This window comes from Grus americana, chromosome 11, assembly GCF_028858705.1.
Source record: "Grus americana isolate bGruAme1 chromosome 11, bGruAme1.mat, whole genome shotgun sequence".
Classification (NCBI taxonomy): Eukaryota; Metazoa; Chordata; class Aves; order Gruiformes; family Gruidae; genus Grus; species Grus americana.
In genome coordinates, this window is record NC_072862.1 from 17,784,568 (window position 1) to 17,806,782 (window position 22,215).

Below are 22,215 nucleotides of genomic sequence, written 5' to 3' on the forward strand. Positions count from 1 at the left end.
TTAACGATAAAACCAAAGCTTCACTCTACCAACAGATTTCTGTGCTTACTCACAACAAGCAGCAGCAGACACTGGCAAGTCATGCTCCACCTGCTACTCTGCTGTCAGTTTGTATTACAGTTTACCTAAAACAGTATTTTTGCATACACCAGTCCTGATAAATCAAAGTCCAGAAAAATCAAAGGTAACTGGTTGCGACCAAAACTACTTGCCACTGGACCTCTACAATCTATTAACTTCTGAAAACTTAAGTAATAATGCTATTATTAACAAAACTGACTTATTTTAATTACCCATACTGCTGTTAGTAGATGTTTTAATATCATTTTTATGTCCTCTCCTTCACAGTCAAGATCTCACTTGTACATCCCAAGTACTCTACCTAATTCAAGTAAAACTCGGCAAAAAGTTGCAAGTGTTCATAGTTTTTGCACAATATTACCATAACTCATACAACTGTGATTGCTCCAAAAAAGTAATCCACTTGTCAAGCAGTTAGTGAACAGCTCCTCCACTTCATTTTTTCAATTTGAAAATTAGCACAAACTTGGCTTCGCTTACCTGTTCATTCTCCTTGCCCTCTCCAGTACCTCAAACATATTCTCCTGAAACAAGTCTAATCTTCTATAGCGATTATTTTCAACGTTTTTTCGGATAATATCAAAAGTCAGAGGAGGTTTATTTGGGAAATTGGGATCAACAGCAGGAATCTCGGCTAAGGAGTCGCTGTAGCATCTGCCCTCATCATCCTGGTGGCTCATAACAGATACAAAAAGGTTATGGATAAGTTCCTGAATTAGCAAAGTGACATTGGGCACATGAGAATCCTCATCTCCTTCTATTTCTCTCCGAGTTTCAAGCAAAACTTTATGCAGGACCAGGGCATCTTTATAAATCAAAGATTCTGGCTCGTTATATGTGCAAGCATTATTGAACATCATGACAAAGTCCTCTACCATGGAATCAATATCCTGGTATTTATTTGCCATCATATGACTTCTGATCTTTTCCATGTCAACGGGCTTTTTAATGGTAACATAATAGTCAGGAAGTTCAGACCGAGATGGCAGCCTCAAGAAGATGGCGCTCAGTCGCCTGCCTCGTTTATCCGTGTAATTCTTAACTGCTTCATACACCTCATTCAATTTCTGTTGCATTGGAGTCATGTATTTCGATTTTTTAGGAGAAATGCCACTTTTTCTACCTAAGCAGACAGAAAAAAAAAGTCATTACAAAAACAGAGCTTGCACACTTCTTTGTCCATCTGCTTTCTGTTAGAGAATTGCTTACTGAAGAACCACCTTATGGTATGAACAGAAGACTCACAACAAGGAGCCCATTCCAAGTTGCAGCTTCTTTTATTTTTCATAATTGTATGAATTTATTTATTTTTTATGTTATTTTTGGCAAACGCAGAATCATATGTTTCTGTGTGGTTGAGCTGGTTAAGGTCTCTTCAGACTTAGGTATGGAAAACATCTTTCCTACCTAATGTTATTATAACTCTTCTAAATTCAGTTTGGTCTTACTGGCTCCACATGAATTTCTCTCTACAGCTGTTAAAAATCCAGTCATCACAGGGTTTTTGCTATCACTAAAATTAAGCTTACTAAATATTATTAGATTCCTTTGTGACAGGTTTATGCCAAATTAGAGAGGATTATTACACATAAAATGTAAAATAAGGCCTCCCATGGGATGATCAATCAGATCAGCTTTTTAATTCAGGATCTCTGTTACTGTACTGCAGTCTCTGCTTGTGAATTCTCTACTACCTGTACCATACCTAACAGCTGCATGTTTTTATTTTCAAGAGGGTTGTGTGCAGCTATTTTCTTTAAGCCTTTTCTGTGCAATTTTATCCTTCTCAGTTTGCTAAGTTCTGAACACATATTCAGGGGACTTAAGATTTGAGTAGTAGCAAATCTAGTTTGTACGGGCAACAGCTCTAGGAACAGACATTGTTGGAAATTTCACTTCTGTGGTTTTCATGGCTTTCACAAATTTTCCAAGTAAAGCTCACATTTATCATTCTGTGGAAATCCCACACATTTGACCAGGGAAATTAAGAGCTTTACTCAGTTTGAGAAGCACCTTACTTGTAAGCAATCCCAGTAGCACACATTAAGTGTGTTAATGAAGCGTTACTGAGCACAGAATGCAGCATCTAACATTTGGATAACACCCCATGACTTAACACCAGTCATTCCAACCATTCCCAAGTTTTCTTTCTTCATTCTAAGTTACTTTTCTTAGAAAATGCTATATGCAATAACTGAATTTTATTATATGCACATATCACCACATCATTGCTTCGTGAATTATATTTTCAAAATCTACTTTGCATGTCAGTGTAAACTTGCAGATCATGTCTCTATTCTAAAAGAAAGACCTGTTAATTTGTATTGTGTCGAAACCAGGCATAGCAATGTACAAGGTTGCCTTACTTAGCTTTAGTTTAGGGGATGCAACATCATCATCTTCAGCTAGAGGTCCCAGTTCTTTCCTTTTTTCTTTAAGGATCTTTTCCAGCATATGGGCATCATTGTATACCTATTAATCAGTAAAGTAATTTAAAAAAACCAACCAAAACCGCACAAGGTTTACTGTGTTTAGACTAGTTTAGAACTAGCCCCCAAGAAACATTTAAATGTTAGTTTGAAAAAGCTGAATGCAAACCCAAGTACTTGATTAAAAAAAAGGGCTTATTTCTCAAATCTACACCTTCAATAGACATACAGGTAAGCAGAACTGATGAACACCATCTCAATCAGAGAGAAATAAATCTTGAATAAATCATCCAATTAAGCTGCATTTCTATTCCGAAGACTGCAAAACAGCAAAGTGTAGTTTCATCAACTTCCTCATCAAACCTCATCCGCTAAGCAATGAAACATCTCTTGAACTATTATGATTCCATCAAGGCACACAGGACTGGAACAGTCTTCCTGAGTCTTTAAATCCAACACCAGTGAACGCAACTTCATCATAAAGTCCTGTACAGTAGCTGATCAAGTTCCTCATTAGAAATAGCTGTAGGTTTCTTACCACCACTCTGTTCCACAACATCACGCTTGCACAATATAGCAACACCCTACAATATATTTGTAAGGGAAAAGCATAATCCTTTCAGACTCCTTTTGTTAGATTACACAAGTCAGGTCTTCTAGTCTGATCTCCCACACTCTCCACTTCCATGAAAACGAAGCTGGTTTCCCTCCAACTAAGACATCCCTTCTCAGAGGTTCAGAGCTCCAAATCACGTGCTGATGATCATTCACTGTGCAAATACCTTTATGTGATTAACTGAGGATGAATAATGAGAATTTAGTAACCAGCTGATTTTTTTTTTTTAAACATACTAGGAAATATTCCACTGACATTCTTTGTAGTGGAGTAACAAGTTTAGCTAACAAGAAATAAGTCTAGCCTTTGCAAAGGAGTGTGTTGCACTTCATGTTTATACAACTATAGATGAAGACAGAATTTAAAACATCAGCAGATAGAAAAAGTCATATTTCCATTTTAGTTCAATAAACAATTATCATAAACGATGTGGGTAATAGTCAAAGCTAAACCATCCTAACATAACTTATAAGTCTGCAAAGAAGCAGAGACGCAAGCGTGACTGCATAATCAAAACAGTACCTGGGAGCCTTCCTCATTATAATGCCTTGCATTTCGGAACATGAGCTTCATGTCTTCAATCATAGCTTCTTCCCCTGCGTACTTATCATTGCGGATGTTGTGTTCTATCATTTTCAAGTCCATTGGCTCCAAGATAATTTTATAATAGTCTGGATAGTCCTTTTTGGATGGCTTAACCATAAACAGATCACAGAGCCGTCTGCCTGTGCCCGGTTCTCGAGCTTCCAGAACTGCATTGTATAAGATCTTCATTCGTTGCTTTCGTATATTCTTTTTACTGTTAAGTTTAAGCAGAAGAACAAAAGAATAAATGTTAGGGGCTCTTTTCCTCACTTCCAACACTAATATTAAAATTACATTATCTTCTACCACAAGAAAACAACCACAACCACCTAAGCACACACACAAGTTCAACATTAAGGCACTAGAAACATAGGTCCATTTGCAAACAGTGACATCACATAACCAGCAGTCTGCTAAATAAACAAGAAACCAACTTTAAGATACGATTTTTCTCTCATTCACCTTGAGTTTAAGTGTTCTACAGAATAAAACAAAAAACTACTTTTCAAAAGTACAAAGGTCAAAAGGACCCCTAAGCACTTTCCAGCTGCAGAGAAAACAGATCAGTCAGGACTAAGCATCTGAATCCAAGATCTCCACATCTAGTGCAAACGGGGAAATACCCCTCAGCCAGTATCTTCACAACTACCTCTGCCAAATACAGAATATCAAAGACTTGAGTTGTTTATCTCAGAGTAATTCTCTATCTTCTTCAGTACCAGATACAAGAAAAATAAGGACATCAAGAATGTAGTAGAAAGAAGGGTCTGAATTGCTTAAATATCTGTCAACCACAGTCAAATGAAGTTACAAGTCAATAAAGCTCACCAAACCTGCCAACCCACGCACATGCTATCACCACATCCTACACGTAGCTACTATGGTTGTCTCAAGAAATCTGACAGCACAACCAAGACACAGCTTATTAGGAAAACAGTTATGCGTGGCTCCCTGTAAGATACATGATCTGAAGCAAATCAAATACGGGAGAGGAAAGCTTATGTTAATAACGTACAATCTCAGTTCAGATACTGTGGCACTCTTAGAAATGCGCTCAAAGTGCTTTTAAACCAGCTTCCAAATTGCAACCTCTGTCAGACTTATTCAGGTAGCTATAACTTTGACTGTATTATCTGTAAAGACAACAGCAACGAAAACTATCTTCATTTGCAGAATGTGCAAAACATCACCGTACAACTTGCTAGAAACCAAACAGATTTCCCATCAACCAGATCTTTTCCTCCTACATTTAAAATATACCTAATTCAGCATAGCCTCATGCCTCAGATACCTTTTGCTCCTTGGTGAGATCAGCAAAATAATTAATTGAAATTGATGTCACAACAATATGTGAGAAAATTCAAAATGTATGTTCTATAGGTTAAAAACTTTTTTCTGCATTATCTTCACTGCTGAAAACTGTTGGTCAGTGATTCACATCAGCAGATAAGCAATGCCAGAGCAGAGAAACGCTTCCAAATTCCACATTTTAACATGTTTCCAAGTTTTAACATTTGGTTCAATGGAAGCAGGTAAAGCAAAACCAAAGCTAAAATAGTAAAAGGCTGGCCAACACTCAAGATTCAGGTCATGCATCTGATACATAAAAGGGGACATTCAAACAACTGTCTTCTGTGTCACTATTATTTTCCCAATGGGATGAATTTTGCCTGAGTTTTTAGTTTCCTTTTTCAGCACCATTTTGGAATTCCTCTCAGTGCTTCACTTCTGTCAGCAGCATTTACAATCTTCTTTTACTTCCTATCATTCAGCAAATGAAACTGATAACAAGTATTGAACTGACAACATCAAAAGCCTTTTCAGATTATCTTCAGGCATGAAGAAAATAAAATCATTTTGATTTCCCTTACCTAAGAACACAACATTTTCTATTTTACTGTTCTTAGGCAACAAGGCCTGGCAGATTTTTTCTTTTAAGCATTTCAGGTGATCAAAAGCAACATAAGGTTAAAAGGACACTGATGACAGTTTGACTTGCTTGATTAGGTTAGTAGTTCTCTCTAAATCTGAAGATCAAAAAACCAGCAATTTGCTCCTTCCTGATCATCATTTGGTACTGTGGTCTGTCTTACCATTGCGCTACTTTTCTTCTTCTTAGCATCCCTGCACTGTACCACCTCCTAAATCCATGTTAACGTTTTCTCTCTGCAGATTTTTTTACGAGTGTACATTGTTGTGCTTAATTCATTGCTCTTAAGTGACTCTTTGCTGATGCTCTATTTCATTCCCTTCCTCCCCCCACAACTGCTGTCACTTTGACAAAACAAAGAACTAAAAGTACAGGAAGCTGAAGGTCATAAGCGACACTAAAGAAAGATGCTGAATTACAGTTTTACACTGGCAGTTACTACTATTGCAGGAATGTTATCAGAAGTTGGAACTTATTTCAAGTGATACCATGAGGCAGACTAGAGAAACTTGGAGTGAAATACTTCACTAATATTAATTACACAACAGCTATCGCTGAAGACTGCAAATTCAGAAGGGAAAGAGAAGTAGTCCTCTAATATTAATGATGAAGACTCCTCAAGCAGAGTGCAGGTCATGGAAAATGAAAATATTTATGCCAGGGGACTTCACCAAATAAAAATATTTGTAGAGTAATACTATAAACTTTCAAATAAAATATAATTCAACTACTGTGTTAGCTTCAATTATATTCTGAAATTGCTACCCAAACTACATAAATAGTCATATATTGGAGAAGTAGTAGAAAAGAAGCAATAATTGCTAACAACCTGTGAAGGTAGGCAACACACCAGGCTAAAAAAACAAATAAAAATCCAGAAATGAAAAAATTACCCAATTCAGTGCAACTACAGTTTCCATGCCACTTACTGAAGTTGACAACTGCCAACTAATAGTCCAAAAAAGGAAAATTAAATCAGCAAATAGTTTTGAATTAATTAAAGCCAACTTAATGAAGTTTCAGAACTACAAATCCTTACACAAATGCTAAAAAACATGGCTTAATTTTCTCATTAACAAATAAAGATGTCATGATGTGCAGGAACTACAAAAGTGCATACCTTTTCCTTTTTGAGCTTCCAGTATCAGATGTAGCAGAAGAAATCATACTGTCCCCATCCTCAATGTCGTCTCTCCTAGCAAGCTCCTTCTTCTTTGCCTGAAAAAAGAGTAAATCCCTGAAGCCAAACTCACTGCTGGACATTTCCAGAGCAATATTAAACATCAGAACAGATCAGATGCATGAAGAAAGATGCAACTACAGGTTTTGAGACTAAACCGCCATTAAAATATTTCCTGTGATTTATTTAATACAAGTTGGCCGACATAAAGTAGTAGTATAATTCTTTTTAACTGTCAGGAAAATTTTTGAGGAATGTATTTGGAAACAATGTCATTTCAGCCTGCAGCAATTAGCTGGAACACTTCATGAAATTTGAAGTGTTTTAGCATCCTCCAATTACCTGCAAACCCTAAAAAAACACCACAGCATCTATTTTCTCACAACTTAATTGGGTTAAGAGTCATAGTAAGGAACAAAACTGACCAAAAGAAATCACAGAAGGCAGTAGGTGTGCTGAAGAAAAATCACCCTATGGTGCTCTTCATTCCCGTACTTCCCCATAAGCAAGAAAATACTACTGCCAACACAGGTCCAGTTAAAAATTATTTTGGAAAAAATATTCATTAGGGAAATAAATTAACATGTGAAGTTATAGCCTTTTGATTGTTCTACTCCACATACCTGCATGACCTGCTGCATTTTCAGTACTCTCTTATAGATGGCAGAATTGGGAACGTTATAGCGCTTGGCATTTTCAAACATCAAGTTCAGATCAGCCTCCAACTGATCCAAAGTTTCATACTCATGGTTCTTCAGTTTGGTTCTGCAAAAGAGTGGGGTATCTGATTGGTATTTCTCAAGTTACATGTTGCAAAACAGTTAACATCGTAATTCCCACGATAAATCAATATCCAAAGAGCTTTAATTACAGGAACATGTTTTCTTTTTCTAACACCTACGTAGCAACTTCCAATTGTAATTATATTATGCAAACCTATCTCCTCTTAAAGAATGATTTTAATAATTCTGAAAGCTACCCTCTTGAAAAGTTGTGCAGACTGAAGTCCTGTTTTCATACTCAGGTGAGATGTGGCACAAATGAGGCACAACCTGCTGAGACTACTCCAGGACGTCGCAGCTGTGACCTGTAGGGCCTGGGTATGATGTCAATGCAACAGGTTAGCTCTGCGCAGCCCTGAACACTGCCTTCCCTATACAACATCAATTCCACTCATCTTCATTGAGAACTTAAAGTGCCCAACACCCCTCATACTAACCCCCTCCATTTTTTACCTTCTCTTAAGACCACCTGGTATTTGATTGGTGCTACCCACAGTAGTGCACTTCACATGAAAAGTTAGAAAAGGACTAAAAAAAAAAAAAGTCATTCTTCATATGCTAAACAGATGAACCAGTGCACTAAGTTTGCCAATAACTTAATGTGTTTTCTCATATTTCCTCATACAAGTGGTGAAAGTTCTAGCCAACTTTTTTAAACCTTCCAACACCTCATTAAACACAACAGAAAATAGTAATTTGCAGCAAAAACCAAACACAAACCCCATCACAATTTCAAAATGCAGTCATCCTCCTTCACACCTCCTTCCTGACCTGCTTGCCTGTCACATCCACCAGTAACACACCACCTTTTAACCTGCTCACCACCTTTAAGCCTAATCTGGTTTCCAGCACCTAGCTGAACGTGAACTTGCCTAACGGAGCGTAAGCACTACCAGAATACACCACAAAATAAATATAACATACCATGATATACTAACATCCTTTAGTCTCAAACCTTACCTGCCGATGTGACTTTACAGCTGAACCAGCAAACAAAGAGAAACAACGTTCAACTTGCATTAAGTAGGACTCTTCACTGGTCAGGCAAGGATGAGGAAGCCATGGTTGGATTAAACCTGGCACAGAGCTGCAACTGCTATAAAAACTACTCAGAGGTGCACGTGTCTATAAAGCTGTCATGATGGAAACATATTTTGCAGGAAACGTCCAACTAACTGCATGTTGCCAGGATGGCAGCTGCATGCGCCTTACTGAAATGTAGCGTATTTCTTTTTCATTTCTTTCAGATCTGAAGAACTAGTATGTCCTCAATGACTATGAGAAAAGCAAGATGTTTCAGACAAAAATCCTAAATGTAAGATGGGGAGAAAATTGCTTGTTGCCGTTCTCATTTCAAACGAACCATTTTAGGTTCATGTGTCTTTTTAAAGATATCAGTATCTTACAAACTTTTATGTGTTATTTTTTAGATTATTTTTAATGTTTCCAACTGAAACAACAGATAATAAAAAGTTTTCCTGTCAGCTTCACTCACTCTGCCATTCAAAAAAAAAAAAAAAAAAAAAGCCAAGTTACCAATATAATTTTCATTAGATAGCAAAAACTACAAATAATAACAAGAAAAAACCCAAACATACACTCCAAAAGCAAAAGAGTTTGGGCACCAATTAAATTGCCATGAAGAAAAGGCAAAGTCGGCCTCCATTTCTACCTTGTAAAACTCCAGTAACTATTATTTGTAAATATGTTAAAGAATACGTGACTGGTATTAAAAAAGTCAAAACCAAAATAAAAAGCCCACTAAATTCAGGATTATTTTGCCCTAAACCACTAGCATATGATGCATAGGCTCATAAATACTGAGGATGTAAAACACTGAGTCTATTTGATGCTCTTGGTAACAAACACCACAGGCCACCTTACATCTTCACCAGCTAATCCACACACTCTGGTACAGAAAGCAAAATCCATGAAGTAAAATGCATGTAATTAATTCTCGTAGTTCAACAAAAACATTGCCAAGCCATTACAGGACTTCAGCACACAAACACTTGTTGGTGTTAGAAAAGCTAATAAGTCATTAGGACAATAGTGAAGAAAACATAGAACAGAAAGGCTTAAAAAACTTGCATCAAACAAAAACTAATAAGCCCATATTTATCAAAAACATCAAAAGTGAGTTTTAATTTTTTCAAAACAGAATTACTTAAGAACATTCTAATTTGTCAAGGCACATAGGGCAATTAAGTACGTAAGCAAGCAGTAATTTCCTTGTTTACTGATACTATTGTAGATGTTTATAAAATAGATTCAAACTTTCAAAGGATTAATAGAAAACAAAAATGATGTCTAAAGGCAATTTTGCATCTTAGAAAAAAATACCCAAGTCAGCTAAACTACTTTAGAGATTAAGAACATAAAGAAATTTTAAAAGCAAGTCCTGTGTAGAAATCAATTAAGGAGCAGTACTGGAGAGAAATGCTGACCAACAGACTTTTTTCCCCCCTTGGATGTAGATGGCAACAGCATAATTTGTTTCCAAGTGACAACTCATATCAACAAATTTGCAGAATTAGGCTCCAACTAAGGATCTAATAAAGTGAAGACTACCACAGCTGCCTTAGATTGGAATATTAAATACTTAAGACAAATGTCTAAAATGTCTCAATGCTTTTTACTGATACATACAACTGCTAGAGGACAAGGAATCATGCTTCAGAAATTATAACCACCAAACTGGGATAAACTCCTCTCAAGATCTACTCTGCAGTTCATCCTCTTGCAAGTAAGCAAGTCTGCATGCAACATTCCTGCTTTTCAACTCTTGGCTCAAATTTTGCTGAATATTAGTAGCATGTAGTTTATAAACATTTCTGTGCAACTCTGGCATGTTTGCTTTCTTCCAGAGAACTAACACAAGCTTTGAGAGACTGGGCAACAGGAAGAATAAAAACTGTAAAAGTTTCTAGTCTTCCAATTAATTTAATAAATTAGAATTACAGAATTGCAAGATCGTAATTTGATCACTGCTGCATTAGGTCTGGGTTCAGCTTTCTGAAAGAGTAACCCAAAGGACGACATCTAAACTGAAGTACTACTACTTCAATTCAAATTTCTTCTCCTTACTATCACTTTGTACTACTCCTCTTTACTTGGAGATAGTCTGTACCCAACTTAAAACCACATTAATGTCAGTGTACATGGAGACAAAAAAAAAAATATGCCCTGAAAGAATCACTGAAGGTCTAGGATTACACTGACTAAAAAAACCTCAACATCAACGACCACCCTCCCAAGATATTAAAGCCATTAGACAACTCTACATCCTTATCCCATGTAAGTTCAGAATCTATGAAATAACACTGTCAGCATGATAGTATAAATCAAATTTACTTAGTAGTAACATATCTTGATCCTGCTCAATCAAATTCTGTATGTTTAGGTGCCAGTTTTATCAAAGGGAAAAAGGGGGCATATGTCATATCCTCTGAAGCAGAACAACTTCAAAATAAGCTGCAGGCAGAACAAGCAAGGCAATAGTATTTCCTAGGGAATAGATCCTGCCTGTAACAATTTTCTTTTTACAAAAAGAGAATTCTGAATTGGTCCTGTATGATTTCATGACATGGTAAAAGAAACTCACAACCCTTCATATCAGCAGATCCCAAGACACTTGACACTAACAAATCCGAGATTTGCTTTACCCCTCCTCCCAGAGACAAAGAGGTAGCTCACGCAGACCCCAGAACACCACTATCACAGGCTTCATCTAAAAATATACCACCTATTCTGCATAGCCTTGGTATCCCACACTAGCTTCATCTGTGTGTACTTAGGCAGTGACCTACACACATTACAATGCAGCGGTCTAACCCTGAAGCACCAAAAAGCAGAAAGAACACATGAAGTTGCCAGTAGTCTTAAATACACCATTCTATATGCGCTGATTCTCTGCTCTCTCGTGACCCTGTAGAAACAAAATCTTTAAGCTGATGGAGAAGGTGAGGACCCCAGTAGCTCACAAATGAAGAAAAGCAGCTTAATTATATCTTATTCCTTTAAATCTTAACCTAGAGCCAGAAGACAAAAGGAACCACTGTTCCTTTGTCTGGATCCATTGTTTGGATGAGCTATCATCCAAATTATCTTAACAGAAAATAAAATCTTGCTTCTATCAGCATTTGTTTATCCAAAACCAAATAAGCAAGGTGCAGTCCATCTGATTTTAAGAAAACAACCTACATTCACAGTTGAATTCATGAAAGGCCTGACAACAAAAGTAAAAATCAAGACTTAGTCCATATGGTTTGGAAAGATAGACAACTTCCAACCACACATACGAAGCATGAAAAATGCACAGGCATAAAAGTGATCCTGGTCTAGTCTGCAAATAACCTCCTACCTCTACAAGGCACTTGTCAGCAAACAATAGGATAATTAAGTAAGAAGGTTATTCACAGAAGTACTTTGAACAGATTTAATTATACTCAAACTCAGCAGAACTCAAGTATTGTGCCTTTTCTGGATTAATAGTATGAAATGCAGTTTCACAATGAATTTTTAAAAAAACTCTCACCAATCTTGGAAGGAAAGAAATTTATAAACATCAATTTATTTTGTAAAGCGAGGCTAAAACTAATGAAATCCATGGCTCTATTCAACAGCAAGTCACTGCCAACGTACTACCAACTAAACCAAAAACCAAGAGAAATTTCTATGAAGTGATTGGTGGTGATACAGTTGTACCCAAAAGCATAAGTAAAACTTAGAAGAATATCCTTTTAAACATGATGACCTTTGCAAAATGAGGAAAAATAGTTTAAAAGATAGGTTACAGTTTCATAAGGCCACTAAGCCCAAAACAACACTGGCAAGACATTTAATTTGGTCAAAATCAGAATAGCAATTAAAAAACCATACAGTAAGCTGGCACTCAACTCCCTAAAAGGTCTTCTGGAAACTAATCGGCCCTTCTGAAAGAAATGAAGAACAGCAAGATACTCTCTCCATATAATTAAAAGATCCATCTTATCACTCGCACACTATGCCTAAAAAATTCCAAGGAAAAAAAATAAAAATATTTAAACACATAGCTAGAACAGTTATCATTTAACTTCTTTTCTCTGGTTCTGAGATTGTGAAGTCCAGATGCTAATTCGGCCTCTTTGGGGAAAAAAAAACACTGAAAGCGTGCAATAATGGCATTTGACAAATGCCCTATTGAGGAATGAAATAATCTTTTTATAAAGTACATTCAGAACCTTTTTTACTTGAACCTGTGATTTTATAAAGGGCATACACACAATACGCACCGAAAGTACTTGCTAAGGTAGGAAAATTGGTTCTACCTACAGAACATTTTAAAACTGTACAACATTCAACAAATATTAAATTATATTAAGTGAAAAAAGGAATGAAAGAACTGCTAAATCTCAGATAAAGTGAAAATTTACAAGGTATTCTAGATATTACAGAGACATTCATTTTCTCTGCAGAGAATATTTTCCCAATTGGCTTATTCATAAATGAAGCAAACTGTAATAGTGACATATTATCTTCCCAAAGTCAATGTAATAATAAAATATTAATGTAAATTTTATTAATTTTTTAATGAAGAACTTAAATTTGTATTGGGCTTAAGCTGTTATTAAAAAAAAAAAAAAACCTCTATAAACTATTCAGGCTTTAACCCGGACAGCAGTCTCCATTATTTCAAGATGAGGTCCACTCCTTTATTTGCCATGTTACTACAAGTAGTTAAATTATAAGGCAAAATATGCTTGACCAGATCATATTTACTGTAAGTGCAACTCAAATAATAATTAATTCAAGGGCAACAAGAGCCACTACAAATTTCATGGTTTCAGGAGAACCTCGACATATCCCAGCGCGGTGAAATTTAACATTTAGACTCCTGTGTTGCAGACAACAGTTCATAAGAAAAATGCATTTCAAATCCTCAAATAGTAGACATCCATCACACAAAGCCAACTGTGTTTTACACTAGATCCACGTACTTTTTTGAACGTCAACTACAACCCCAGCTTCCTGGGGCAGAAGACACTGGGACATGCCAATGAAAATACCTATTTCATTGCCTGTGCACCCACACCGCTCTCACCTGTGTATTAGGAGAGAACTGCTGCCAAGGAACTCCCTGAAGCGCTTTGCAGAAAAGCTTGACCCACTTAACTTAGGGATCATACTTAGTAATGCTGTAAAATTTAATAAGGAACACTTATAAGCATGCCAGGATCTAGCACTTACATCCTGGGTAACTGAACACATTCTCCTGCATTATTTCCCAACTATTCCTCTGGTCAATTTTAATTACAGAATGACTTTTCACCGGCAATGTTAAATTTGCAAAATAACCTCCACAGCACGCACTTTTACCACACCTGAAAGTCACAGCCTTCAGAGTGTCATGCCTTTCTTTTTAAATAGGGTATTCTTGTTATACAGCTCTGAGTTTTGTCCTGCTTGAGGTCCTGTCTCAATGTATGAATGCGTGGTGGGAGGGAATGAGGAGGGAGCCAGACTCATCTCAGCTGTGCCTACTGACTGGGCAAGAGGCAACGGGAACAAATTGAAACACATGAAATTTCATCTGAACACAAGAAAAAGAAAAGAAAAAAAAAATTATTTTTTTTTTTAAACTATGAGAGTGGTCAAACACCAGCACTGGTTACCCAGGGAGGTTGTGGAGTCTATTCAAAATGCGACTGGATATAGTCCTGGGCAACTGGCTCCGGGTGACCCTGCTATAGTCAGGCGTTGGACTGGTCTCCCTTCTGACCTCAGATATTCTGTGATTCTGTAAAGACCAAGTCAGAAGGAAACTAGCAGAAAACTAAAGCCATCAGAAGGATTACTTCTCACATCCAGGAACAGCTCGGGATCAGCACTCAGCTCAAATGACTGAGGTTCATAATGCTCATAAAGTGACTGAGATGCTGGAATAAGTATAACGTACATCTCATTAAGACAAAACATACCCATACTCTCCCTCTAGAAATCATACATTATTTTGTAAAGGATTTTCCTGCATTTAACACACGCAAAGTCTTGAAACATATGACTAGCTGTAAAATCTGCAACGGCCGCACATTTCACAGCTCACTCTGGCAGGATAGCCTAGGTACCCAGACACTGAAGCAAAACAGAGGAGATTGGAATGCCAGGCTTTACTCCAACACCTTCAACTTTTCACTAGGACAATTAACTTTTCTGTCCCTGTCTGTGAAAAGAAGATATGATCTTCATAGGTACATCTCAAAAAATACAAAACAAAAATCAAAAAAATACAAAAAACCTCAACAACTTAAAAAAAAACCCCAAACAACCAAGAACAACCACAAAACCCCCTCCACTCTTAATAAGCAGCAGTTTGGAATACCTAAAGACATATTTGCAGTATCAGTAAAACCATGCCAGCTTCATTTTTCTCTAAAGCACATATGCATGACTTCAAGGCTTTTTTAGGTATAGTAAGAAGTGAAGATTATGTGGTAAGAACATTTGAATTTCAGAATTTGCTAAAAGAAGTTGGACTATTATAAATACTGTTCTTTAACTTGTGAGCTACAAACACTATTTCTAAAAAAGACTGTCTGTCCCTTTTTATTCTCTAAGCTCTCAGGCAATAAGTAATTGCTCATCATACATTTGCACATGATTTCTGTACTGCTCACATAGCCAGATGCAACCTGCCTACACTGTAAGGAAAGCAAAAACGCAGCTGCCTCCCTATCGCAAATTATTTGTCCTATAACTAATATCACGTATATTTTCATTGGAAGGTGTCTCCCAATTAAATCTGTATATACGTAATTTGAGCCGATACTCTTTGGTACATTCAGACAAAAAGCTCCCTGACAACTGTCAATGATTTTTCTAAATTTCACTTTTTTTTTCTCCACATCAAGTACATTTTGTGCTTTATTCAACACAAGACGGTTCCTTTGCCAAGCCAACAGCTGTACTAAGACATAAGAAAAAATGTTTTAAAGCCACTGATGGATAGATAACCAGGGTGGTAGCTCTGTACTTGTTCCCCAGCACATCAAAACAGCCAAAAAAAAAAAAAAAGGTAAAAAAAAAAAAAAGCAGCAGCTTTGTTACTTTCTGATTTAACAAAGACACTGCTTATTCAATGATTATACCAAGTGTAGCAGATCATATTATGGTATAATGAAAATTTACAGAGCTATGTCTTAGAGCAGATGACAAAGACATGAACAGTGTTCAGGTCCAGTCCTCACTCACTCAAGCTGGAGGACCAGCACTCCTGCAGCGTAGCTCAGGCAGGGACTGGAGCCCCAAGGGCCACTGGGCAGGTGGCAAGGGCCACCTAAGGCTCGTCAGTGCCATTTAGGTCTATCAATGCACTCAGGACTCTGACACATATCCATCGTATTAGCTTATCTCGGACCGCTAAAGAAACCTATTGCTCACTTCTTTTTACTCGGGTTTTTAATCCAACAACTGCACTCTGCCAGCTGATACACCTTTCATGGCTCACAGATTTCTAAATGCCGTACTGCTTTGGTACTTCAGTCCAGACTAGCTACATCACGAATGAAAATAATTATTCTCCACAGTTATACTGTGATCTAGACAAAAGGAATGTAATTGCAATTATCTTTCTACAATTCACATTACTGAAGATTATGAATTTAAAAAACATGGCAGTAAGAGATAACCAAGTCATCAGGGTCAAAGAAAGAGAATAATGGGGGGTTCTGAAAAAGCTTTCATCTCTGCTGCCCACTTGGCCTTCAGAATTATTGATATGGTAACCTTTCAGGCACGTTACAAATGAAACTCCATGGAAAATAAACCCAATGGCAGTCATCTATAAAAGTCAATCAAAAGACTGATGCAGACTGACTCGAAACAAGAAGCAACCAAATATAGAGGTAAGATGTATCAACAACTTGACCACAAGATAGGAGTCCAGAAATAAAAGAAACCCTTGAATAGTTTCCCGCCAGATATAGTTTGCATTTTGTTTTCTTACCTGATCTGCTGCAATGAAATAGGTGCTTTAATTTGCTGATAATAATCAGGATACTTTTTCTTGGATGGCAAGTGGAAGAAGGGTTCAGATATGAGCTGGCCCTGATTATTTCGGCAACTTCTAACTGTGTCATAAAGCTGATAAAAAGGATTAGAAGTGTCCATGAAAGAAGTAATGCTCTCAGCTTCAGATTCTCCTTCTTCATAACGAGCAGCAGCTGCACAGAGAGAAAGGAAAAATGGGAAACTCAGCAGGACAACTCAGAGTGGGGTTTTTTTGTTGGCTTTTCAAATGGATAAAGATCTAAATCAGAAGAAAAGGCATTCCCTCAATTGAGGGTGTTCAGCCCCGGCTGGCAGTCAGATTCATACCTCAGAAAAGGACATCACAAATATATCTCATGAGCCTCAAGCTGACCAAAAAAGCATGTTATCTACGGTATCGCAATCTCTTATCAGATGAGACTTAAGTTCTGTCATAGGTAATACGCCCTTGCCACCTACAAGGGCCAAGAAGTGTCCATATATGAGACTACATAACAGGACTATTCAACCACGCACTACCTATAAAACAGCTACATCCTTATTTACCCATCAAACTATTAATACTAGTACTTGTGATCAAAAAGGTGACTTCAAAACTTCTATAATCCTTTAGCTCATATTACTCACAGCTCAATTAAAAAACTGTGATGTTTAGCAGAAGAAACTCTGACACTACAGCCTGAAGGTGCACCTCTAATATATGCCGCAAAATGAAGGAGAAATAAGTATTTTAGAATTATTACATAATTAGCAAAAACATTTCATAAAAAGTATTCACAAGTTTTATGGCAAACTTTTCTAGTTATATGAAGCATGTATTGTGCCTCGGGATTAGGATGAATGAAAGAAATGCTATGAAGAACTAACATTTACTGCAGATAAAATTAGGGGAAACATTACATGAGCAACAGAAACACAAAAGGAATGGAAAAACTCTGGCAGTGGAAATATGGGATGGGAAGCAATAAATGGCCAACCTTTCCACATTTCTCAGTAACACAAACAGTATAATTTGTACCTTGCAGACAGGCATAACATAAAATCTACATGGTTTTGCACATATCAGAGTTAAATTATTCACCCATTTCCCCCCCTCTTATGAGTTACAGTTTGAAGGAAAGTTTGGCAGATGACACACTGGGTAATTCAGTTACACAAAAGACAGCTCTCTAACACTCATGCCAAGTTTCCAGCTGGCATTTTCATTATTGCTCAGTGGAGGCTGGCAATGTTTCAAGCTTTTTATCCAAGTTCAGTAAAGACATATTGAAATGATGACAAAGTCAGGGGACACTCTGACTGCATAACACCACAGTACTATCATTTTACCTCTGCAGTGTGACATTGCGGATCTATATGAGCATATGACGTATGAGATCTACCAGACAGGTTAGATGCAAGCTAAACCAAAAGCAGACCTCAGTACATGTGCAAACACATTATGAAGACGTTCATTACTGACTCAGGGAAGTTACTCAAAATTATCCTAATTATGTATCTCTATGCCAATCAGCATCGCTTAATGGCCTAGCATCTACTACATAGTAGCCTTCAAAGCAGGAGCTGGACAGAATAACTCAGGTCAAAACAAAAACAGGAGGTAGCACACCTAACATATCAACCTGAACATGGAGATAAATACTAACAGCTAAGAGAATGTTATCAGGTAAAGTGAGTTTCCAAAACAGATTACGCAGCAAAATACTGTCTTTGGTTTTGTTTACTGAACCAGTTCAGTTCTGAGTGCTCCATCAAAAAGTAAGAAACAGAATAGAAAAAACAGAAGAATGTGTTTTTATAAAAGAGAAAAAATAAGAAACTATTCAGGCATATTGCTGTTCTCTGACATGTGGCAGCCAGCAACAAGCAGTTCAATACCCTAAATAAGAAATGTATTTTCTTTGTATTAAAAGTAGAACACAAGGCATTCCGTAAAATAAAAATCTAAGTAAATTAAACAGGCACTAAAAGGAAAGTGTTTACATAATATTGTAATACAGCTATAAACATTTTCATTGTGATGTGTACGTTCCTGAAAAGCGATGTGTCAAACATTATATATTCTTACGTATTCAGAAAATGATAGTGTTCTCCTAATACAAAACCCAATATCTTAAGAACTGAAGAAGAATGTATTATTCAGATCAGAAGACAGAAAAATCCCTATTTTGCTATACAACAAACAATCTAATGCAGCACCGTAGATTCTTTAATATGCAGTAGCACCAGGTCCCCTATCACCACCAAGCACACACTGGCAGTGGAAGGTAACAGGCAGTTATTCCTCTTTCATGCAGCTGTTAGCACAACTACAGTTAGCAGATACGGGGGCGGGGGGGTAACCACAAACTATATGCCATTCAACAGTCCCAAACAAAATGTATTTCCTGCTCTTTATTCCATACCACAGTGACTGTTTTCTAATGAAGGGACAGCTTCATAATGGAGTGATGTTAAATTGACTTCACTGCAAAAGGAGGAAGCCATCTAAGTTACAACGGGAACTGAGCTTTATTCTCAGATATAAATGCATGTATCAATACATGTACTCTTACTCAATGATGAGGCAGAAAAAGAACAGGGAGAGGAGAGTATTTGAATGTATATGAAAAAAAAATTAGTCTTTACTCAGTAAGTGATTTGCTTTAAACAAGTGTGGTCCCAAAGCACCTAGACAAGAATGAATGCTCAAGGTCTAAATGAAGACAGATGCTAGTAAAACCAAAAGGAACATCCACTCTTAAAACATTTAAAAATGTAATAATAATAAATAAAATAGCTTTGTTTACAAATTGAAATACTTATAAGTAATACATAATGACCATCTATGCCTGCCTTTACAGATATAGAGTGAGGAGCAAGGGAACCACAGAAGCTGCTCATGTCCTAGTACATCTGAGCTGGAAATCTTCTACAAGTTCCATCACACCATGACACCCTCTGAAACTGTGAGGATAAATTCCAAGTTGGAAACAGTTATTGTTCATTGCTTAGTCAACTGCTACAGTCAAAGAAACACACAAAGATTTTGTTCTCTTTATCGAGAAGGAGAAAGTTCTCTTCATGTTCAGTCATGCAGTCTAGTTCTCATTTATTTTAATGAGGGTTAGAGGAAGGAAAAAAGATGAGATACCAGAGCAACTAATAAAAACACCATTTGGTTTAAATGAAAATCCTTTTCATCCAGAGACAGAAAACATAGGGATGTCCAAGTAGTATGCTGGAGAGACAGAAAATCTTAAGGGTGACAGAGGTCTGCCAAAAAAGTGACATTGCCTCTTAGGTGAATGCAGTAAAGATAGAAGAGCTTCAACAGCAGCAAGGCGAAAATCTCAGATGTATATGAAAGGTGCCATGAAGGTAACAATAATACCCATAGTAAAGGTGGCATCTGAAAGTTGTTAAATCACTTCAAGAATTTAAATCATATAAAGACGTAAAAAGCTATGCATTTTTACAGAATTACAATTTGCAAAAACAGCAGCTAACAATCACACTGAACCGAGCTAATAAATACTCCTCACACCTCCCAGAAAACAGCTGCTCTGAAGCAATAACTGAACTCCAGGCTAACCAGGAATAAAAATGGTTTTGCCTGCAACAAGATCTAAAATGATCCAAAAATTCTACAGCACAGCCATCCACTGGAAAACAGAGGTGAGTGTAATTCAGTTACCAGGTGTGAAATGAATGCCTGAAAAAATATATATCAAAGAGATGCATCATTTCACATCAACACAGAAATAGTGTAAACAAGAAATAAAACAATGGTTTATGTGCAAAAACATTTTGGAAGCCTGCTCCAAGATGAATGTAAGGAAGTTACTGAGAATGTAACTATCAAGACAGACTTACTTAAAAGACAATCTATAACAACACTGAAATATCTGATATAATCCATGTATTACAGCATATATGCTTATAGTATAATGCTAAAGCATGCTTATTATGAAACTAAGGATGTTGTATGAAGGCATGCCTTTTTATGTGTTTTTGTTTTAACATAAGCCTTCATGGAAAATTTCATGACTGCTAGGCTAGACTCCATGTTCCTAAATCAAATTCTAACATTTATCTATCCTTATACCTCATATAGATTATCTTTACCTTATAAAATAAAACCTGACAGGTACTTAGAAGACCCAATGGCACAAAAGAGCAAGAGAGAACAAGCGAGTGTGAGACTTCTCTGAATTGCAGCACTGTAAATCTCATATTCTCCAGTGTCTCCTCTTCTGCTTCATATTAGAAGGAAGGAAAACAAGCAACAGTTTCCTAAAGCTTGGATAAGTACAGTTGTGTTGTGGTTTAACCCGGCAGGCAGCTAAGACAGCCACACAGCCGTCCACTCACTATTCTCCCCTCCATTGGGATGAGGGAGAGAATCAAAAAGAAAGAGGGTTGAGATAAAGACAGTTTAATAGGGTTGAGATAAGGACAGTTTAATAGGACAGAAAAGGAAGATAATAATAATAATAATAATAATAACAATGATAAAAGAATATACAAAACAAGTGATGTACAGCACAATTGCTCACTACCCGGAACCAATGCTCAGCTAGTTCCTGAGCCACGCTGCCTCCTGGTCAACTGCCCTGGTTATTTATATACTGAGTATGACGCGATATGGTATGGAATATCCCTTTGGCCAGTTTGGGTCAGCTGTCCTGGCCGTGTCCCCTCCCAGCTTCTTGGATGCCCCCCATCTTCTTGCTGGTAGGTCGCTATGAGAAGCTGAAAAGTCCTTGACTGCTTGGCAACAATTAAAATATCAGTGTGTTATCAACATTATTCTGGTCCTAAATCCAAAACACACACTATATCAGCTGCTAGGAAGAAAATTAACTCTATCTCAGCCAAAACCAGGATAACTAGGAAATACACACACTAAATTCAAAATGTGCAAGCAAGTTTGGCCTACCCTATCTTACCAGCTGTACTTTTATAAATTTGTACTTAGAGGAAACAGCGATTGGATTTAACAGAATTCCACGCTGAGTTTGGAAACACTGCAGAATATTTTTGAAACAAACATATTTGAATGCATCAGGAGCTCTATGATTTTGCTTATTCCAAACATTTTAATTAAAGAAAATAAATAGAGAAAATGCATTTCAGTTCCTACCAGCCAAAGCTGCATCCTCATCACTTTCTGAACCATACTGTAATGCCATGGTTATTGCTGATAAACGATCCCCTTGGGCTGATCTTTTGTTGCTGTAAAAAAGAAAAAAAAATGTGCAAAATTTAAAAAAAAAAAAAAAAGGGTTATCGTGTTAACCATTAACAGTCACCCATAGCGTGTATGTAAACAAGTGAAGCTCATGACAGTTGCCAACATTATCAGGAATACGGACATGACTAGGCAAGGAAAGACCGGAGCCCTTAACAAGAGAAACTATTAACGATCCGTGAGTCTGCCTCTATTTTAAGAGGTGGTCCCTCAAACTGAAAAACTGGACATACAATCAGAAATCTAGAGCTCAAGCTATCTATCTTCTGTCCTATTTTAAATACTTGAGTATTTGAATTAGTGGGGGGAAAAGGAGATTATAACAAGTCCCTCTCAATTAATAACTGTTATT

General features: G+C 37.0%; 1 protein-coding gene across 12 annotated transcripts in view; it reads right to left on the bottom strand.

Moving 5' to 3' along the window:
- PBRM1 (polybromo 1) overlaps positions 1 to 22,215 on the bottom strand; it is a 66,830-nt gene that overhangs the window by 28,218 nt on the left and 16,397 nt on the right. For all 12 annotated transcript variants that reach the window (XM_054838385.1, XM_054838381.1, XM_054838386.1 and 9 more), the window contains 7 exons: positions 21,756 to 21,847; positions 16,587 to 16,803; positions 7,445 to 7,586; positions 6,762 to 6,859; positions 3,649 to 3,925; positions 2,448 to 2,553; positions 562 to 1,204 (listed from right to left, as the gene is read on the bottom strand). In XM_054838385.1, the coding sequence (XP_054694360.1) occupies positions 562 to 1,204; positions 2,448 to 2,553; positions 3,649 to 3,925; positions 6,762 to 6,859; positions 7,445 to 7,586; positions 16,587 to 16,803; positions 21,756 to 21,847 (1,575 nt within the window). The remainder of the gene's footprint in view (positions 1 to 561; positions 1,205 to 2,447; positions 2,554 to 3,648; positions 3,926 to 6,761; positions 6,860 to 7,444; positions 7,587 to 16,586; positions 16,804 to 21,755; positions 21,848 to 22,215) is intronic.